The 22,644-nt window shown below is 41.6% G+C and overlaps 1 protein-coding gene across 1 annotated transcript in view; it reads left to right on the top strand.

Moving 5' to 3' along the window:
• The window catches only part of Sdc2 (syndecan 2), a 143,316-nt gene that overhangs the window by 20,068 nt on the left and 100,604 nt on the right, over nucleotides 1–22,644 (top strand). Inside the window, exon 3 of the mRNA XM_042672908.1 lies at nucleotides 12,891–13,195. Coding sequence (XP_042528842.1) covers nucleotides 12,891–13,195 — 305 coding nt within the window. The remainder of the gene's footprint in view (nucleotides 1–12,890; nucleotides 13,196–22,644) is intronic.

Genomic DNA, 22,644 nt, shown 5'->3' with positions numbered 1-22,644 from the left:
TCTCTGGGCAGTAATTTATATTTGTGTTTTCACTAAAGTTTGACATGGTCATCTCCTCCTTGGTTCTAGTGAAAAAATTCAGAGTGAGAGGCGTTCTTAGGCTGTCATTCTTCCTACCAGAGCCACTTGAAGGCAGACATGATTATTTTAAAGCAACAGGAACAAATGAAATTGGATCCCTACCTCATACCAAATTGGAAAATCAATTTTCAATTCACTAAAGATTTATATGCCAAATGCAAAAACTTCTAGTCTTAGATTTTATAAGTGAATACAATTCTGATCATGGATTCTTAAAACAAGACATCAAAGTATGTTGTCCACAAAAGAGAAAAAAACCTTATATATTTAGCTACATTAAAATAATCAGTTCTCATCAAAAGAGACGATCAAAAAGTAAAGATTTATGTTATATATGGAGTGAAAATAGTGGTAATATATCTAATAGAAAATAATCTTATTAGAGTACAGAGTACTCTTTCAAGTTAATAATAAAAAGACCAGCAACCTTACAGAAAAACAAAGAAAAGAAATAAACAGGGATTTCATAAAAAATAACATGACCAAAAACCATTTGTAGAGATATTACAGATTATTACTAAAAAGGGAAATGAAAATCAAGACCACAATGAAATATCAATTTGCACTCTCTCAATGGGCAAAAATAAAAAATTTGACAATACCAAATACAGGAAAAGATGTAGTTCAAGAGAATCATTTGTACATTGTAAGCAGGAATGGAAATTGCTACCGCTATTTTGGAAAACAACTTGGCATTATTGCATCTTGTAAAGTTGTACAATTTCATCTCTTGTAACCCAGCAATTCTACTTCTAGGCATATACTTGTGCATTGCTTGAACATTCATTCTGATGGATGTTCCTACTACTAGCAAGATAGATAAATTATTCTGTGACATATTTACTCAATAGAATGTGTGAACTACAGCTATCTAAACTGATGTGGGTGAATTTTGGTAACATAATGGGGAATGAGAATAACATGCCTGAGATATAAAAAAAGCAAAACTAAACAACATATTGTTTGAGTACATGTGAAAATGATGAACATAAAACTCAAGAAAGAGTTGTTTTTGGAGTTGAGGAAAAGAGTACACAGGTAAGTTTGAAACTTGGGATAGCTGTAGCTCTTAGATATGCAGGGCAGGTTCACAGACATTCATTTAATAATTTAACAAAAGCAAATTAAAAATAAATAAAAAGATAGCTGTATGGACTAAGGATGATGAAAACGAATCCCTGTCTGTCAGTCTGATTATAGCCACTCTGGTGAATGAAAAGGACTGTCTCAGTGTGATTTAGATTCACATTGGTTGAACCTTGCTGCCACATTTCTGGTTTTCTGAGTTTATTTGGGCTTCTGTCACAAAAATACAATATATTGGGTAGCTTATAGGTAAGTTTCTAAGTAACACAACATTTATTTATTTTAATTTCTTACCATTATGGAAAACATAAGATCATGTTGCCAGCCAGGTGGCCATTTTTTGTTTTGTGTTCTTATATGGCAGGAGAGTTGGGGTCTCTTTTATAAAAGTCACTCATTCTATTCATGAGGGCTGTGTCCTCATGACCCAATCACCCCTCAAAGGGTCTACTGCCCTATTCTGTCACATTGGGGATGAAGTCTCAACATATTAACTAGAGGAGAAGTCTTGAGAGACTTTCTCAAATATCAAGATAAAATACATGCAAAAGACATATCCAACAAAGGATTCTCATCCAAAATGTACCAAGAACTCTTAAAATTCAACAAGAAAATCAACCTGATTAAGAGCTACTGTACACCTATTGGAACGGCCAAAACACCAAATACCAGTGAATACACGAAGGCCACATAACCCACAAACCATACTTCCTGGTATTTATCCAAGTAACTGAAAAACAATGTTCCCATAAATGCCTGAACATGGATGCTTGCAAAAGCTTTGTTCATAAGTTCCCAAACTTGGACACAAGCAAGATGTCCTTCAGTAGCTGAATAGATAAATAAACTGTGGTACATCCAGACAATGGAATGTCATTTCACCCAACCAGCAATAATCCCATCTCTTGGCCTTTGGCAGCCAGAGAGAGAAAAACAGACAGAACAATGCAAACACATAGCCAAGGGAATGAAACTATTATAAAAGACAGATGAAAACAAGGTTGGAAACTAAATATACACCCAAGAGCTCAAGCATATTTGCAAAGAAATAATAAGAACAATTTATTAAATGAAGACTAAAAGCACAGATAATAAAAAATATTTCCCAATGAAGAAATCAAGAATTGAATGAAGTATCAAATAGTTGCTACTGTTTACATGTGAATTAGTGGAAATTCATGATGAGCATGATCAAGCCAATCTCAAATGGAGATTATGACAGATAAGATTTGGAGGATTTCTATTCAGACCACTTAGTAGACAAATAATAACAATTCAAGAGAGAGAGAGAGAAATAGATTATAAGACAGAAAACAATGTAAAAAGTTTTCAAATAAGAAACCTTTTACTTGAGGAAAAAGAGCTGAATTTCTAAACTGAAAGATTCATGCAAGAGAAATCACAAGTATATAAGCTTATTGTAGTAAAACTCCTATTTTTTTCTTTGAGACAGGGTCTCAAAGACTGGGCTGGCCTCCAACCCTATTGCCTTTCTTAGCCTCTCAAATACTGGAATAACAGACATACATCCTTTCTAACAAAACAATAGGAATTTATGTAACAAGAAGTTCATAGGAAAGTCATATGAGCAGACATTTAAAGAAGATCTGCACTCAGTATAACATTTTCTGGTTTGAGATGACTTAATAGCATAAAAAATGTTAATTGTTCCTCAACCAATCTATAAATTTAGTTCAATTCCAAATGGAATCCAAAAATGGGTCATTTTAATTGCCTAAAACATCCTTAGAATTTATGTGAATGAAAAAAAAACCCTAAATGTCCAAGAAAGGCATGGAAAAAATAACCATCAGTGTGTGGTTGGAGAATGCAGTGAGACTGGCTTGGGTACATGCAGTCATGGTCATCATGTGAATAATTTATGACTTGGGAATAGCAAAACAGTACAGTGGATGGAATATCAAAACAGTTCGGTGGATGGAATACCAAATTGGAAATGTCAGAAATCAATATGAGAATATACACAAGGTGATTCATAGCATAGCCCTATGAACACAAATTAAACAAGTTCTTCCAAGAAGACGGTACGTTATCATGTAGAATGACAGAGAAAGGATTGGAATAGAAAAGTCACAGAAGATCAATTCCAGGTAGCACTAACTATGACAAAATACTGTAAAGCACTAGGTGCCAGGAAAGGGCACATCATATGAACATTGTGTCATCACTGCAAGCTTATCAAACTGGATGGGTGAAAGCTAACACCTATTGCTGGCTGCATGTGGAGAAATGAAAGGATATTCTACATAAAACTGGGGGAGGAGTAAAAACTTTGTGTTATAAAACTGTCAAGAAACATCCTATAAGATTAAAAATACTTATACTTTTCAACCCAACAATTTCACTCTTGAGAATGTAGCCCACAGAAAGAAATTCATTAGGGGTGTGTGTGTGTGTTTGTGTGTGTGTGTGTGTGTGTGTGTGTGTGTGTGTGTGTGTGTGTGCCAGTCCTGAGGTTTGCAAGGCTTGGGCACTATCCCTAAGCCTCTTTGTGCTCAAGGCTCTACCATGAGCCAGAGCACCATTTCTGGCCTTTTCTGAGTGGTTTATTGGAGATAAGAGTCTCACAGACTTTCCTGCCCTGGCTGGGTTCAAACAGCAAGCCTCAGATCTCAATGTCCCAAGTAGCTAGGATTACAGGCATGAGCCACCAGCACCCGGCTAATTCACTAGTTCTTAAAGAAATATCTCAAAGATATTTCCTCTAATATTGTTTGTAGTCACTGGAAGCTCAACTGGAAACAGAAATGGCTGGATCAAGTACAAAATATCAAACTGGGGATATAGCTTGGTAGAGCACTTGCCAAGCATGGCTGAGGCCATGGGTTTGATCTCTAGTACCCTCCCCTCCCAACACACATACATACACATATACACAAAAATATGAACTATTTATACCAAGATGTGATTAAGAACATAAATGGAACCAGGTAGAGTAGTATATGCCTATAATCTCAGCTACTTGCGAAAGAGAGGTTAAGAGGGTTGTAGGGAGAGAACTGCCAAGACAAAATTAGTGCAAGAACTGGAGCCTGGCTCAAGTGGTAGAGCACTTGAATTGAAGGTTCTTGGTTCAATCTCAAGTACTGAGAAAAAAAAGAAGATCATGAACTGTCAGATGACTTGGAGGGATTTCTACACGATGAAGAAAGTACGTCTAGGGAATCTCAATTTTGTTAAACAAGAACAAACGAAACAACCCAAATGCCTCATGCGTGTGTCATGTGTATATGTGTGTAATCACACAGGGTTATATGAGCAGAGAGGAAAAATGGGGTATAATTCCTATACACTACTTACCTAGGCCATGTTGGGGTATATTAACGAGGAGTAGGGCTGGGTGGGAGGACAAGCTGCCTTTGAAATGTAGAACTGGAATAAAATCTGTAGAGAATGGCAAATAACTCTTAGTCACTGCACTACTGATAGCTACAAGAATAAGTAGACATTTGAGTTCCGGGACCATGAAAGATTGCTTTTCTTCCTTTTAGAAGCATTACCTCATTGCTAGTTAAAATCAAAGAGATCATTTGTTTGTTGTTTAATTTTTTTGTATGGTACTGGGGATTAAACTCAAGGACTAGTGCTTGAAGTACTCTAACACTTGAGCAACATCCCAAGTTCTTTTGCTTTTTAGTTTGTTTTTCAGAGAAGTTCTCAGACTTTTCCCTGGGATGGCCTCAGATTGTGGTTCTTCTGCTACTGTGACTCTAACTCTTGTGTTAGCTAGGATTCCAGGAGTGTACTATCATGACTGACTATAATCGTTTTTTCTCTCTCTCTCAGTATTGGGATTTGAACTCAGTCTCTCACAAACTCGCTGGTCAAGTACTCATTCTACCACTTGAGCTATATCCCCTTTTGCTTTAGTTATATTCCAAGAGTTTTGATAAAATCTGGCCAGGGCTGACCTAGAGCTCTATCCTTCAACTTAGGCCTCCTGTGTAACTAGGATGTCAGGTATATGCTGCCATGCTCAGCTTATTAATTGAATGAGGTTACCTTTTGATCCTGACTGGCTTCAAACTGTGATTTTCCTGCTCTCTATCTCTCATGTAGTTAGGATTATAGGCATGCTCCACAGCTCTGGCTAAGATCTTTTTTTTTTTTAAAGAATTATTTATCTAGGGGTCTATTTTGTTTTAAATTTGTTATAGTACTTTTATCTTAAAATGGTGTACGGTATACTTTTGTTTCCCATGTTTTTCCTAACACTATTGAGTAATTACAGACTGTAAGGATATATTTCTAAGAGCAAACTTTACACTATTCTATCCTAGCTTACAGTTAGTAGGTGAGTATTAATTATCTGAAAGGTCTGTTATCCAATCTAGGGGGATCAGGAAAGGCTTTCTGGAAGTGTGTGACCCATACAAGACAGTCAGATATTTGCTAATGGAGACATTTCTAAACTGACACTCAAGAGAAAAGTTAAGAATTTGGTATATAAAGAGAGTTGAAAGTACAGATAGGTTATTGCAGGCAGAGAAAACAATAACTGTGCTGGCATTTATAACCACTGACATTTATTGAGAGGAAATACTAATAAATCACCACTGGCATTTATGGAAAGCTCACTATGTGCAAGGCAACTTATTAAATACTTTGAGTCATTAGTTTAGCCGTTCTCCACATTTACCCTAAGTTATCCATGGCACAGATAAAGAATGAAGCTTAGGTTCAGAGACCTGGTCAGGTGTGAGTAAGAGGTGGAACTGGGATTCAAGCCCCAGCCCTTCTGTTTCTAAAGCCTGAAGCTTTAACCACTGTAGGGAGCAGACAACCCCTAACTGTAAATGGATAATCCTGAATTCAGTATCCTGATGTTTGTTGTTACCTAACAAGTCTCCTACTTGTTCTCATTCTATCAACTGAAAAAACATAGTGGTACTTTACACATCTGGATTTTTCTGTCTAGATCTTTCAGCAACATTTTCAGTAAAGCCATTTCTGATGTTAACTTGTAGGAAATCCCAGTATTGACACAATTCTGTTCAGGAAAGTATCTATACTCTGCTCAACTTTGTAACCTTACTCACATGTTAAACACTTCTCTCAAGATAATTCAATAATGAAAATCTTTTTCTTTAAAGAACACACCTTTTTTTCTTGAAAAAATATTTTTTGATTTCTGCAGTTCTGGAGACGTAAATATTTTCAACAGCAGTTTGTCTCATCAAGATTGCTCTTTACCTGTCCATGACTCACAAACATTAACTGGCAAGAATTCTCTGTATTTGGAATGATGATCAGGGAATCACAATTCTGCCTCATTTTTCTCTCGGCATTTTTCTGAGATTATTTGTTTACCAGAACAGAAGCCCTTTTAAATGAGCTAAGGAAAAAGGAGGAATTTTCTTTAAGGATACCAAAGTATCTTATAGTAAATATCTTACAGTAAATCTTAAAGGAAGAAAATTGATCCAGGACTCAAAAGAGACTAGGAAAGGATGGGCTGGAAAGGTGGCTCAGTGGTAGAGTGCTTGCCTTGCATGCATGAGGCCTTGACTTCAATTCCTCAGCACCACATAAGCAAAAAGAAAAAAGCCAGAAGTGGTGCTGTGGCTCAAGTGGTAGAGCACTAGCCTTGAGCTGAAGAGCTGAGGGACAGCGCCCAGGCCCAGAGTTCAGGCCCCACGACCGGACCCCCTTCCCCCCCAAAAAAAAGAGACTAGGAAAGGAAATAAAAAAGAAATCAGAAACCCACATTATTCAGGAGTCACACCTTTTCCTGTCTCCTTCTTTCCATTGCAGATCAACCTTTGGCTCTGAAAGACTTCCAAGGCAATGGAAGCTAGTCTCCAAATGGGAGCCTAACTTGACTGTCATTCATTAATTGCCTCCTCTTACTTCCAGCCCTAGTCTATACAATTATGAGCAGGGAGGTTTGGGATAATTCAGTATGGAGTATATAGGACTCTTCACATAGAGAATAATGAATGAAGGAACTTAGGACTATCATTAAAGTAATAGCCCTGTAATGATAAAAGAATGATCATATACCAGTGGATAAATAGGTTAACAAAAATAGCTGATGAATATCTGTATAGACACACATACACACACACACACACACACACACACACACACACACACACACACAGAGGAATCCTATCTAGCCTGTTTCGAACATGGATGAATTTGGACAACTTTCTGTTAAGTGAAATGAGTCAGATACAGAAAGACAAATAGATGATCTCACTTTTACGCAGAACATAAGAAAGTTGAACTCAGAAGTAGAGCATAGAACAGTGGTTACCAAAAACTGGGGGAAGGGAGCAGGAATAAAGGTGAGTCAATTGAGACAAATTTACAGTTAGGCAAAAGGAATACGTTTGGAAGATCTATTGTTACCACAGTGAAAACAATATATCACATCCTTTAAAATTACTAAAAGTAGATTTTAAGTGTTCCTACTACAAAAAAGTGACTTTGTGAGAAAAAATGTGTGTTTTAATTAGCTTGAGTTAGTCATTCCATAATATGTACATATTTCAAACAATATATTATAAGACATAAATGTGTATACATATATAATCGTTATTTTGTAAGCATTTTTTTGTGTTGTGGGGTTTTTTTTGTGTGTGTGAGACAGATTTTACTATGTAGCCCAGGCTGGATTCAAACTCTTGGCCTTTTTACCTCTGTCTCCAAGAGCTGGATTACAGGTGAGTGCCACCATTCCTGTTTTATCTATTTTTTCTAGGACTATTATTTTATAGAAAGTTATTCATGATGAAATTTTCCTGCCCAGCTCAAATAACTTGAAGATAACTGGTACATTCCTAAATTCATCCATCTCTTTAGAAAAACGTTTGACGAATGATATATTTTAAACATATGACATTTTATAAAAATGTTTTTCTTTAAAGCATCATTACTAATTTTAGGATGAATTTGTCATACATCTTAATTGTAGGCTTATGATTTAAGAACAACTCTTTGCTTGTGATATTTTTGGAACTGTATCTCACTCTAGCCCAGGCTAGCATTGAATTTGTAGTCTGTCTTCTTCCGCTTCCCTGTTGCTGAGATTACAGGCATGTATTACAACCCCCTGTACAAGGGTATCTGCTCTATCACGGTTCAAGGAAATTTGTATGCCTACTCAGTGAGTACCTAGATTGTGGTGAAGTATGGCAGGTCAGGCACACATTTGTTGAATGTCAAGTTTGTTAGCTTTTGTGTGTGTAGGGGGTGGCGGTGTATGGGTGCTAGTAGTCCATTTTGAACTTGAACTCAGAACCTACGTGCTGTCCCTTAGTTTTTTTCTCAAGGTTGGTGCTCTACCACTTGAGTCATAGCTCTATTTTCAGTTTTTGCTGGTTAACTGGAAATATGAGTCTCAGAGACTTTCCTGCCTAGGCTGGCTTTTTGTGATCTTCAGATCTCAGCATCTTGAGTAGCTAGGGTTACAGGTGTTTTGCCAGCCTTTTGAGAATCTTTAGGGAAACTGGCATATGTTTTTTGTCTTCTGTCTCATTCAGGGCATAATTTATGTTGGAAACAAGACAGTTTGGTTCAACATTAGCACTCTATGAGTTTATAAAACTCAAATGAACCAAGTTCTCTGGCAAAGAACTGTGGCGGTAAACCAACAGTGGAAAGTTTGAGGCTAAATATTTTTTGATTTTTGGATTGCCTGGAGATTTTCCTCATGCCTCAACTCAATCACCATTATTAGCAATGGGTAATGAACAGCTGGCTGGCTAGATTTTCTCTTACATCCAGGTTCTATCATCTGTCAAGTGAATTTGGTCTGTGTGGATACTACCAAATTGATTTCTAGTCTAGATCTCCCATGACAGCCCAAGTGTAGGAACAGTCCAGAAAATGAAGTGACAAAATTGCCTTTTACAGGGTTTAGTATGCTGATAGCTAACCTAGAGACCAAGCCCTTGTCTTTCCATGGTTGTAATGTGGTTGTAGATGCCATTAGGGCAGAATCCAATGTACCAACTCAGGTTAAAAACTTTCAGTAGCTTTCATTTCTATTTTGCGATTTATCTGTCTCTAAGTCTCTGTGGTCTGTGAAGTTCATATACTTTCTTCAGAGATTCCTCTGTGTTTTGTACGTGGTGACAAGATCTTGCTATGTAGTCCAGGGTGACCTCAAACTCATGATCCTCTACCTTAGCATCCAGAGAGCTGCTATTACAGGCATGTACTACTATGCCATGCTCTTCTGAGATTCTGCAGGTGGGTGTTTTATCTTTTAGTAAGCAAAGGTAGGCACATACCTATCAAGAGAATGCATTATTATCCCCTACCTTTATACATGTTTTATTAATAGCCAATCTCATGTGTTTTGTATACTATCATAGCATCTCTCTTGCCACACCTGTTGATGCATATGAACATGAAACCTTAAATGTTTGTTTACATATACCTTGCAGAATCTCACCCTCACAACGGTACCAATTCCAGTACTGCATATAGTACCAATGCTGCAAAACTAACTTTAAAGACTAAGTTTCATAGTGTCTCATAAATGCCAGGTTTGCAGAGTATCTTCGGCATCCTTCCAATGATGAATCTGCTCATTTCCCCCGCTTTGGTGCCAGGATTGGGGCTTGAACTCAGGGCTTTTTTTCCCCTCAAGGCTAGTGCTCTATCACTTGGACCACAGCTCTTTTTGTAAAGTCTCATGGACTTTTATGGACTTTTCCATCTTGGGCTGGCTTCAAACACTGATCCTCAGATCTCAGTCTCCTGAGTTCCTGAGCTAGGATTATAGGTGTGAGCTCTGGGCACCTAGCTTTATCATTCATTCATTCATTTACTTTTTTTTTTTTTTTATCACAGTGCCCAAGCAGACTCAGAGCCACTCTATTCCCTGTTAGGAGAAAGCTCCATACACAGCCATAACTGTAAAAATGAAGGCATTACTTATTTTTTGTTTTGAGAGTCTACTATTTGATGGATTCCTAACCTTTGGGAACAATTAGGTGTGGGAGTGTGGCCTTGCCTTAAGGTTAGAAAGTGTACTAGGTCCATCTTGGGGACCTATATAGTGGCTTGAAGTTCTTCCATTTTCCTTTGGAACCTCCTTTCAAAAACTCCCCTCTCACAACATTTCAACACACTAAGAATCCATCTTCACAAATATGGCCATAGTTCATCTTCCAAAACCCAAGTGGGATCCTCATTGGCTCAGCTCAGTGGTGTCAGCTCAGCCTCTGAAAAGCATTAATGTTTCACTTCCAGCTCCTAACCTTCTTTGTGCACTCCTCCATTTCTCCATTTACCCTTTTCCCCTCCTCCTCTTCCTCCTCCTCTTCCTCCCCCTCCTCCTCCTCCTCCTCCTCCTCTCCTCCTCCTCCTCCTGCTCTTCTTCTTCTTCTCCTTCTCCTCCTCCTCCTCCTCCTCCTTCTTCTTCTTCTTCTTTTGTTTCTCGAGTCTTATTTTACTTTGCCATATCTCTTTATGTTTTTGATTTAACATCCACATATCATGGAGACCATGTGCCATTTGTCCCTGTGCTCTTGGCTTACCTCACTCAACGTGATTTTTCTAGTTCCATCCATTTCCCTGCGAATGCCATTATTTTGTCCTTTCTAATTGCTGCATAATATTCCATTGTATTCCATGTACCCTTTTCTGTTCTTCTTTTTGGTTGTTCATGTCTTAGATTAGCCCATAGACAAACATAATTGTCCCTTTTAAATTTCCTTTTGTGAGTTTTCTGACCGTGATAGATTACTAAGACATTGTAACTCACTGTTAAGGAATAACTGTGTTTTATTTTTTATTTATTTATTTATTTTGGGTCCGGTTGTGGAGCCTGAACTCTGGGCCTGGGTGCTGTCCCTCAGCTCTTCAGCTCAAGGCTAGCACTCTACCACTTGAGCCACAGTGCCACTTCTGGCTTTTTTCTTATGTGGTGCTGAGGAATCAAACCTAGGGCCTCATGCATGCAAGGCAAGTGCTCTACCAGTGAGCCACCTTCCCAGCCCCAATAACTGTGTTTTATTCTAAGACTTGAGTTCAAAAATGATCCTGACCTCCTATTTCTTTGTCTACAGCCATGTATCTTAAAGGCTAGCAACTCTTTTTGCTTGTTGTTGTTGTTTTTTAAAAGAATGAAGATTTATTGTCACTCACAGATTCAGTCAGTGGTTGGCTGGCTCTATTAAGGCTGGCAGCTCTTATGTAGATGGAGCTTTCCATCAAAATTTCTTCAAGAGGTATTGGTGTGTAGTTTTTACATATCAGAAATGAGAATACAGTGGTGACTAAGACCGAAAGTTCCCTTGATCTCTTGGAATGGGCACTGTAGAAGCAAACAGATCCACAATTCATTTACTCTCGAAGTCAGAGAGGAAAAAATGGCGGCGGAGAAGCCAGAAGGGGAACATACATTTGCCACATTCCACAACATACCAAAGGCAACAAACACATCACTTCATCACCAAATATTTCCTCCACCACAAGAAATACAAGTGCATTATTTTCTTCAAGCTAGAGAGGAGTTTATCCCTCCTTTCTTTGAAATTCTCTTTAGCTTGTTATTATTCAGGGTCTCTAGCCAATTTTTCATCAAATTGCCCTATTTGTAGCTTCCAAATGTGAACACCAGTATGCGGAAATGGAGCCTAATAATTGCCCTGGGGCATGCACTCTGTGTGAGGCAGAAATGCCATTCAAGCCTTTAATGAAATTATGCGCTTTGGAACTGCTCATACTGGGTAGATAGGATCCATCCTGCCCTTCCTTGGTTTAGAGGAGGGAGAGGGAGGGGAGGATTGTGTGTGTGTGTGTGTGTGTGTGTGTGTGTGTGTGCGCGCGCGCGCGCGTGCATGCGTGTGTGTATGTGCGCGCGTGTGGGGCCCATTTTTGTCTTTTAAAATGCAAATTTCACAAACCAGTGATTTATGAGCAGTTCACCTCGTTTGAACATTATAAAGTTTCTCTCTCTCTCCTCTCTCTCTCTGTCTGTCTCTGTCTCTCTCGCTCGCTCGCTCTAGCTCTCGCTCTCTCTCAACTCTCCCACGCGTTTCTTGCTACTTACTGGCCCTAATCTCCAAAAAGCGAAATATTGCTGTGGATTCTTTGCCGCTGATCGATCCGACCCTTTAGAAAGAAGCGTTAGCGGAGGAAGCGGGAGAAGGAGCCCGTGCCTGCGCTCGAGCGTGGCGGGCGCAGCCACAGCGCGGAGCCGCGGGCGCCCACTGGTCCCGGGAGCTGCCAATCGGGCTGTAATCCGGGAGGAATTTCTCCCGGGTTGATCTGGGAGTCACTCGACTGCCCAGGCTGGCTCGGAAGGGAGGGAGAGTGGGAGGCAGGGAGGGGGAGGGAGGGGAGGAGGGAGGAGGGAGGGGAGCAGGGAGGAGGGAGGGGAGCTCGAGGAGGCGGGCCCGGGAGGGGGCGGCGCGGAGGAGGCGGAGCGCGGCCCGCGAGCCACTAGCCGGCCTCCGAGGCGCAGCTCTCCAGATACTCCGGGAGCTCCGGCCCCGCACCGCGCGCGCCCCCGCCGCTCCGCCCGCAAACTTCAAGCCGCAGCTCCATTTCCAGCCACTGAATTGTGTTCCTTAAAAAAGAAAAAAAAAATCCCCGAACTGAATCCCCCACCAGGGGAGGGATTCGCGGAGGAGTCACAATCCGGCCGATCAAGAAGCTCGAGAAGAGCAGCCTCTCGGGAGCCCCAACTCGGCGTCTGGAAGCGCAGAAAGCCAACAAGTGAAAAAAGAAAGAAAGAAAGGAAAGAAAAAGAAAGAAAGGGGGGGAAAGGCGCCGCGTTCCCCGGGGCGCTGCGCGGGCGGCGGGAGCAGGCGCAGGAGAAAGCGAGCGCCCCTCAAACCCCGCAGCTCGGAGCCCGGGAGCCGCGCTTGCTGCGGCGGCGGCTCGGCTCTCCGTTCCCTCGAGGCGGCCCGCGCCGAGCGCAGGACTGAATCTTCCCTTCGCCCACTTCGCCCGCAGCGCCGGCGAGCAGCTGGTCCCCGGGAATATGCAGCGCGCGTGGATCCTCCTCACCTTGGGCTTAGTGGCCTTGGTGTCGGCCGAGTCGGTGAGTGGAGCCCAGGCGGGGGCACGCGCGCAGAGCGGGGGATCCCCGGGCAGCGGGTGGGGGAAATCGGGGAGCTCCATGATCAGATGGAGGGGCGACGGGTGTGTGTGTGGGGGTCGTCTAGGACAAACGCGATCTCTCTCCCACCCCCTTTCCCCACTGTCCCTTCTCTTCCCGCAGAAAAGCGTGGATTGCTGGGGGGGGCTCCATGGTCTCTAGGGATGGGGGGTGCACACTTAAGAGTAGCAGTCTTGCCCAAGTCACCCCCAACTTCCTCACTTTCGGGGGAGTCTTTTGCTGGACCCGAGGGAACCGCTGTCTGGCGACCCGAGCAACGCTAGGCTCCGCTGGGGATCCGGTGCGCTCCTTGCGCGCGCTCGGCCAGCCCTTGGGATGACCTGGAAACTTTGGGCGTGGAGAGGGGAACCCGTCCTCCCTTCCCCTCCTCTTTTCCAACTCTCCCGAGTGCAAGTTTGGGGATTCTGAGCTCCCATTTCAGAGACCCGCGAAGGTCCGGAGAGAAAAGTTGGTGAAAGTTCTTTTGTTCGATGCTCCCCGCGGCGACTGGGGCGAGGTACCCGTTCTCCTCCGTGGAGACGCCGTCCAGCAGTCCCGCGGGGGACACAGACGCACCCCCGAAAAATGTCAGGGTGCTGGCTGCTGGAATCCTAGCCCTCTGAGACTTTCTCCTCCCCAGAGGGCGTCCTGAGCCTTGTGGAGATGGGGCAGGGGGAGACGACATTTTAATCCGGGCTGCACTGGAGTGCTGAAGGATGCGTGTGACACGGAGCTCGGCCCCGGGCGGCGTGGGCCCGCGGGGGTCGAGGCTTTCCTTCTGTTTGCTTTCTTCCTAGCTCTCAGGCCCAGGCCCGGCAGGCAGGGCTGGCGGCAGCCTCCAGCATCCTCCCCCTGTCTGGCAGTGGAAACTTGATTTTTCCTATGGATCGCTTTTCTGGGTTTGGAGCTGGTTTCGTTGCATTACCCAGTGAGCGCCCTCTAATGGAAACTGCGTCCCCGGCCTCCCGGTTTCTTTGGCTGCCCTTGCCTGGGTGCTGGGTGCCTGGAGTTCTGGATCTCCTGGGTGGGAATCCTTGGATGGCTTCGGTCTGCAGCTCTCCTCCTCTCCCCCCACCCCCGTCCCAACTCCCGTATCACCCTCTGGTCAGGGCCGGTGACCCTTTCTGCCTTCTGTAGTTCCCAAGGACTTCCTCCTCTGCCGCCTAGTAATGTGCCCATTTCTAATTAATTGAACTGTTGCTTCCAAAACAAATCACTGTATATCATCTTCGTGTGTGTCATATTCTCCTAAACCCTTGAAACTGGGAAACATCTTTGGTGTCTTCGGTGGGGGGGATTCCCCCACCCTATAAGTTAGTTGAGGTCAGAGCATGGAGAATGGGAAACTTGTAAGTAGATAAGGAATTGGGCACTCCCATTGTAAAATGCAACTGTGAACCTTATCAGTATTTCTCAGTGGCAAATGATGGTTGAATCCGTTGCAATTAGCAGCAGTCCCCCAGCTAGTTATGAACTTTGGCACGTTGTACACGCAAGGGAAATGATTCTCTATTTATTTCAGAAACAAACAAACAAACATCCTTGTTCATCTTTGTTGCAATACAGGGCAAAAGGACAACCTCATGTAGTTAAGAGAAGCTTGGCCAAAAAGCTGAACAGGGAAGGGGAAATCCACTCCTCCCCCTATTCCTGTTTAGAACTTTGCTAGGAAATACGACCGTTTTGGGACTGTGGAGAAAAAAGCCTTTGGAGTTTTTGCATAAATCTGACAGTTCTCCTTATGGAAAGGTCTTGCTCAACTGTAGGTGGCCTCCCCAGTGAGAGCTTTTCCCTGAAATCCAGATCTTTAGTGTTTACTAGTTGTCAATTTGAATCAGAATCCAGTGTTTCTCCTGTGAACAGCTTGTTTGTGGGCAGGCAGTTTTGAACCACTGGATATCCCCTGCAAGTGTGATTAGTGTGTGTGTGTGTGTGCACACACACACACACACACAAGCATGCTTACTTGCTTGCTTCTGTGCTGGTTCTGGGGCTTTAACACAGGGTCAGGAGCCCTGTCTCTGAGCTTTTGTGCTTCAAGCTGGCCCCTGAGCCACATTTCCACTTCTGGCTTTTGGGGTGGTTAACTGTAGGTAAGAGTCTCATGGACCTGTTACCGGAGGACTTCTGCTTTCAAACTTAGGATCTCATCCGGAGTAGCTAGGATTACAGGTGTGAACCACCAGCCATTGGTGCTATCTTGGTTAGATATTTTCAAGATATCAACTTGGATATCCTCCTATACAGTCTTTGTTCAGTGGTGAGTCAGTCTTTCTCAGTAGAAACTGTTTCACAGGCTCAGAATGGCTAATGGTCTCTTTAAATCATCCCTCAGCCTCTTGAATGTTTCATGTTAGCAGGGCATTAATAGAAACAGACTTGAAAGGCTTAATTTTTAGAAGTTTAGCTGCCATGAAACATTATTTTCAGAATTTTGCCTTTTAATTTGGAAACTACAACTGTGTCCTAGGATTTAGAAGTAATCATTGTTGGAGCCAGAGGCTTTTTCAAAAGGGGAAAAAAAAAGGAAAAATACCTGCAGTTTTGTATTTAGCAGGGCCGGTGGGAATGGGAGTGGAGGTTGGGGTGGTTCTAAGGGACTAAGTCAAAGGTGTCTGAAAGGAACTAGTAGTCCTTCTCTCTTGGATGCAGAGAGCAGGGAAAGCCTGTTCCCAGTGGTCCATTCATGCCTTCTACAGGCAGGTTAGGGCTTTCATTGTGGGAAACAGCTCAGCAAAGGATGTCTGTGTGTGGCAGTAGAGATATGCTGCTGCTAGTTTTTCTGTCCATTTGTTTCATGACTTGTTTATCTTTAGAAATAATATATTGCAGACTGCTATAAACACATAATTTGAAACTGGAAATATGTTTGAGAAAAGGAAGCATTTTGAAGTAGTGGAATTTTATAAACATGCTTAGATGTCTATAAATGAAAAGAAACTGTCAAGTCATTTGGAGCCATGCATTACTTCGAAGGACATTATGAAAGGCAGGCTCTGGAAAGTTTGCATTACAAGAGGAAAAGACATTGAAATCTTAAATCCTTGCAGCTCTTTGAAAAGCATCTATTTGCACTGTTGTAGTGACACAAATTAGTTTGGTAGGAACCAGAGCTCTTTATTTTTTGTTGGATATTAGCCGTAGATAAATGGCATTTAAGAAGGAAAATTCTTAGAAACTCAGATTTGCAGAAGATGGTGTCCAAGAGGAAATCTGTCCATATCTTTCAACTCATAGTCCTGGAACCTGGTATATCTGTTTTGTTTCTTAAACCTATTGAAAATATTGTACATATTTATGGATATTGTGATTACATATACTATGTTATAAATATAATGTGTAAATATAATACATAATATATATTACATAATAAATATTATTCTATATATTTTATGTATAATCATTTCATGTGCTTGTGCCAAACTGAGGCTTGCATTCAGGGCTTCATTCTCTCGTTTGACATTTTTACTCAAGGTTGTTGCTCTGACTTGAATCACAACTGCACTTCTGGCTCTTTGCTGGTTAATTGGAGATAAAGGTCTCACTGAGTTTTCTGCCCTGGCTGACTTTGAACTGTAATCCTCATTTCTCAGCTTGCTGAGTAGACAGGATTACATCATGAGCTACTAGCACTTGACTCCCCTGTGATGTTTTGATATAAGTATACATTATGCCGTGTTCAGATCAGGCTAGTATACCTCATGTGATGGTACCAAGCTTTCAAGGGACAGTCTGACAGGGGAATCCCCCTGTAACATGGTCATTCAGGTGGTGCCTTGGACAATCATTTGTTTGGAAAGAATGAAAAAAAAAAACCAGCTAAGGTTTTCCCTGAGCTACTTTTCAAGTTACCAGAAGCCCTGGAAGCCTGATTGTTCATCTAGAGGGTAGCTTAAAGGTCTCTTGGGTTGGTTCTGCCTCTGGCTGGCCCAGACACACAGTGCATGACCAGCTCTGTCATTAAGGTTTATAGGGAGTCCCATCAAGTCTGCGCTGTTGGCCTGCCTGCTGGCTGTGACCCAATAAGTCTTAGGAGGAATGCCTCTGAGTTTAGTTTCTCACGAGATTTTCTTCTTCTATTGCCAAAACAACCAAACTAAAGGATCCCACCCATCATTTTCTTCTTCCCAAAGCAGGAAGAAAAGCTGTCATTCTATCAACAGTATGTTTTGGTAACTCAAAATCAGCTACTTCTTTTGCTGACTGGAAGCTCCTACAAAATCTCAGAGAAAAGCAAGAAGTCAGGAAGATGACCTTTGCTGAAAACAAGCTACTCTTACTTCACATTTGGTCAAGTGTCTCAGGACTGTTATTTTCATTAGAGTCCTTTTGAGGGCAGTCTAGGAGAAATCCTTAACTCACTTGACTTGGTTCACACCCATGACTGTCTGGGCCTAAATCTGAATTGTCCTTTTTTATACTGGGATGCAGTGCTGGCAAACCAGTAAACCCTTCTGGTCTCCCTGGGGCTTGTGTTCTAGAGAGCCAGATAGCTTTTCTTCCAGTGTGTTTCACGTTTACTTATTTATGTATTTGGTAGCTCTTCTAGCTTATGCATCGGTCCGTCACTGAGTAGTTGCCGTTCCTAGCCCAGACGCTAGTCTGCTCTTTGCTATGTTCTCTACTACACTGATCATGACACCTACGGTCTAGAAAGATCTGTATGTCCTGTTAATCATGCTTTAGCGAGAGTTGTAAACTGTTCTTTATCAGTGCTCTTTCCTTGTTACTGGCTTGGTCACTCCTTACTGTGTCTCACGCTTTGGCTTGCTCATGTCACTGTTAGGAGCCCTGCTTGTGCATAGCTACCTCTTTAGAATTTCTCCTTTGAAATTCTATCAGTGAAGTCTAAACTTCAGCTAGCTTTCCATGACAGCTCCACAACCCAAATGTTTATTTCTATGCTTCTATATGTAGGAAGCCCACTGATGGTCAGAACCACTGCAAGTATGCATAGCTACAGGACTCAGGACCTCACCTCTGACCTATGCCATGAGAGGCTTTGAATGGGGGTGGGGATGGGTAATTTGTATTTTTTTTTTTTAATAAAGCCTCTCTGACGATTTTAATGAGTCAAATCACACTTGGAAATCACTGGTCTAGATGACATGGGTTACCCCCTCATTATGTGCTATCCCATATCACTTCTAGAGCTCTCAGGAGTGGCTGGGGTTAGAGCACAAAGGGTTTGGGTTTGGGAAGTGGGCAAGTTTAAGTTTTAGTCTTGAAACTCAAGCCTGGTTGAACTTGAACCACATCTCTGTATTCTAGGTAGCTGCTTTTACAGGCATGTGCCACATGCCTAGCTCCTTGGCCTCTGTTTTCTTGGCTATGAAGTGGGGGACCCATAGTAAGATGTTGCTTAAAGTCTCTTACCTCCATGACCTCTCTCCCATCAACACTGACTCTGTCTGAATGGAGGGGTGGCGTCTCCATACCCTTGAACTACACACAGGCCTGGGTCCAGGGCAGAGGCTAGGTCAACCACTGCTGTTAGTGAGTCATCAAATACAGGTACTCAAGGGCTGGAGTGTGGGGTTGATGGGTATTCTTAGTCCATCAGTTTTACTGTGGCTATCGATGGCAGTGTTCTGGGAGGGCCTTGGTGGTCTTGGGCCACCTGGCCAGCTTTGACTCTTCCTGACCCAGCCTCATTGTCTAGGCAAGGATGATGTAAAGTATAAACAAGAGCCAGATGAGAAGTCCCAGTACACCAGCAGTGTGTATTCCTCCTTCCTTGCTCTTTCTTAGCTGGCTTGAGAGTCCAGAATGATCTGTGTTATGTACATGCCAGTGTACTTGCTCTTGGACATCTAGTGGAAGGGGCCGAGGACCCATTCGGAGTAATTTAATTGGGAGGGAGGGGGAGGTGGGAATGCATGGAATTACTCCTTTTAGCTATTTGGAGCTTCAGCTCATACTATTGAGAAATCTTAATCACATTTTGACAAGTCTATTTCAGAGCAGAATTAACGTTAGCAACAAGGCTTGTGAATAAGAATGTGAAAATCGGGATGTGGATGTTTCTCTTTTTCTCACGTGTCTCTGGGCAGGCAAAAGGGAGTAACCTTGAAGTCTTTGGTGGCTTCTCCAGTGAATGTCTTACGAGCAGTGTGAGGTGTGATGTGTGATGGGTGGTTAATTTGTGGCGAGGACTCTGAGCTATGGAAAAATGTTATTAAAGCCCAGACATGTTCTTAACAGTTCTTTCCTCAATGGTTGACTCTTTGTGAAATTATTGCAAAGATGCAGTTACTATTCCCTTTACAAAGCATTTTGATGTTTATTTTTCTTATGATTATACAAGTATATTAACTACAAATAGCGCTGAAACAGCATGTGCAATTAGTGGAATTTAATCTTACAACATACAATAAGATATGTTTATGTATCTATATGGGTATGTGAATGTATATAATGCAATTATTAAAGGAAAATATTTTTGAGGTCTTACAAAAAGTGGGGAAAAGTTAAACATACTTTTCTACAATTTGTTATTAAGATAAACTAAAGTTATAGTATTTTAATGCAGAGTCAGGTGAAACTTTGCAGGTAAGAACAAACCTCTGTGGGATCATCTCTAAAATGGTGGAGTTGAACTAGAGGAACTTCTTGGCTTTAATATTTATGTGTTTCTTCCCAATCAAATACTTCTTGTTTTTTCCTTTTAAGATTTACCTTTATTTACTTTGTTAAATAACAAATAACAATCATATGTGTTTATTGAGAATACCCCATTTTAAAGAGAAATGCTTCTGATTTGTTTATTAAAGCTAGGAATTGATTCACAGTGTGGAAAGGTGAGTCCTTTCTGACAGCTGCTGGCTGTCTGTTCAGTTGCACTAAATGTGTACTAGGATGGATTACATTGCTCTTCCTGTTCATGACCTAATGGGTGCATTTTCTAATATAAGCCAATGTATTATGACCAGTCGGTTTGCTAGAGTTTACTTTCATTGTAGATAGAAGACAACATGACTTCCTGATGTTATTTGGGAGGCATTTTTAGGCATCGTCTTAGGAAGTATGGCAAGCTCCTCCCTAGGTTTCTGGCTTGTACCTCTACTTCCACAGTGGGTCTGGAAGTGGGTTCCTCCATTTGCTTCCTTCTTCATCACTGGGGCCTGCTAGGAGTTGTGGGCCAAGCATAAATGGGAATGTATGAGCTGGCTCTGGTAGCATGGAGCAGAACCTGGGCTCTGAAGCTAGGCTAGCTTGGGTTAGAATGCACCCACTATACAATCCTAATGTTTCTAAACATCCCATGGCTCGGTTTTCTCACCTACAAGATGGACTATCCTAAAGTAAGTTCTTAGGCATATGTGAGATAAAGTAGGTTGGAGTTATTTAGCAAGTGGCATATTCATTCACTATGTCATATGCAAGTTATATACTTGGTTTCTCTTTCTCTAAAGAGAAAGGACTTGGCATATATACTACCTGGGTCATCTGATGAACACTAACTTACAAATATATGTAACAGAGCCTGCGTTTGCATTACTAGAGCCTTTCCCTACATTGGGGCAGACTTGTTCTGTGCTGAGATATTGAGCAGATGTTGAATAGTCAGTTCTCTAAAAGTGGGTGATGTGAGAAAAGACATCATTTATCACTTCAGGCTGATGGAACGTTCTTTTTAAAAAATTTATTTTATTGTAAAGATGCTGTAGAGAGAGGTTACAGTTACATGAGTGAGGAAGTGAGTCCATTACTTGTCGATCATTGTTACCCCTCTGCTTGTTGTCCCACTGTCCTTCCCTCCCTCACCTCCCCCACTCCTCCCCACCCCCATCCCCCACACTGCTACCTGAAGTTGTAAAGTTCCTTTCCAGTATACTGTTTTGTGGGTATCATTGTTACAATGTGTTCTTGTTTCCAAGTTTTGTCATTCCCCTTCCCTTCCCCAGATTAGACAAATGTATATACAAGATGCAGGGTACCAAAATCAAGTACAGTGATAACAGGGGATATGCCAGAGGGGAAGAACATACAAAGGAAACAAATAAAAAAGAAATCACATGGTACATTTAAGACAATAACAATAAAGACAGACTTCTTGTGTCCATTATCTTGGGGTTCATTTCACTTAGCATCATCTTATATGGACATATGTACATAGCTTTTGAGCTTTTCAGCTCATCTGATAAGATTATCCTATATGTATACTAGTTATTACAAATAAGGGAAACCATGGGACCTAAATTTCTTTGGGACTGGCTTACTTCACTTAATATGATTTTTTTCCAAGTCTATTTCCTAACAAATGGGGCCATGTTGTTCTTTCTGATGGAAGCATAGAATTCCAAATATATATATATATATATATATATATATATATATATGTACATATATATATATATATCACATTTTCTTGATCCATTCATCTACTGAGGGACATCTGAGTTGGTTCCATATTTTAGCTATTGTGAATAATGCTGCAATAAACATAGTTGTGCTGGTAAGTTTAGTATGGCCTTGTTTGTTTTCATTTGGGTAAATGCCCAAAAGTGTGATTGCTGAGTTATAGGGGAACTCTATGTGGAATCTTTTGAGGAACCTCCATACTGCTTTCCAGAGTGGTTGACAAATTTATACTCCCACCAACAATGCAGTAGGGTTTTCTTTTGGCCACATCCCCTCCAGCATCTGTTGTTATTAGATTTCTTGATTACAGCCATTCTAACTGGGGTGAGGTGGAATCTCAATGTTGTTTTAATTTGCATTTTTTTTATGGCCAGAGAAGTTGAGCATTTCATCATGTGTCTATTGGCCATTCTTACTTCCTCTTCAGAGAAGTCTCTTTAAGTCTATAGCCCACTTATCAATGGGACAGATGTTCTTTGAGGATTTGGTTTTGGAGTATTTAATTTTTTGAGTTCTAAGTATATTTTAGATAAGAGGCCCTTGTCTGTTGTATAGCTAATGAAGATCTTCTCCCAGTCCAGGGGATCTCTATTGATCTTACTAGCTATGTGCTTTATGCAGAAGCTCTGCACTTTCATGAAGTCCCATTTCTTTGATTTGTTGGTTTCTGGGTCTTTATTAATAAAATTTCGGCCTGTGCCAAGGAGCCCTAGAGTTTCTCCTCTCCCTTCCTGTAATCTTTTCAGGGTGTCTGCTTTTACTTCGAGGTCTTTGATCTAGTTGGAGTTGATTCTGGTGCAGGGTGATGTATAAGGATCTAGCTTTAGTTTTTCCAGCACCATTTACTGAAGAGGCTGTCTTTCTTCCATTCTATTTTTTGGCTCCCTTATTGAAGATTAGGTAGCTATATGTCTGTGGGTTCATTTCTGGGTCTTCGGTTTTATTCAGTTGGTCTTCAGGTCTGTTATTATGGCAGTACCAAGTTGTTTTGATTACTATGGCCTTGTAGTAGAGTTTGAAGTCTGTAT

Source organism: Dipodomys spectabilis, unplaced genomic scaffold, assembly GCF_019054845.1.
Source record: "Dipodomys spectabilis isolate Male_0828 unplaced genomic scaffold, ASM1905484v1 ptg000783l, whole genome shotgun sequence".
In the NCBI taxonomy this organism is placed as follows: Eukaryota; Metazoa; Chordata; class Mammalia; order Rodentia; family Heteromyidae; genus Dipodomys; species Dipodomys spectabilis.
This window is presented reverse-complemented; position numbering and strand designations above follow the sequence as displayed.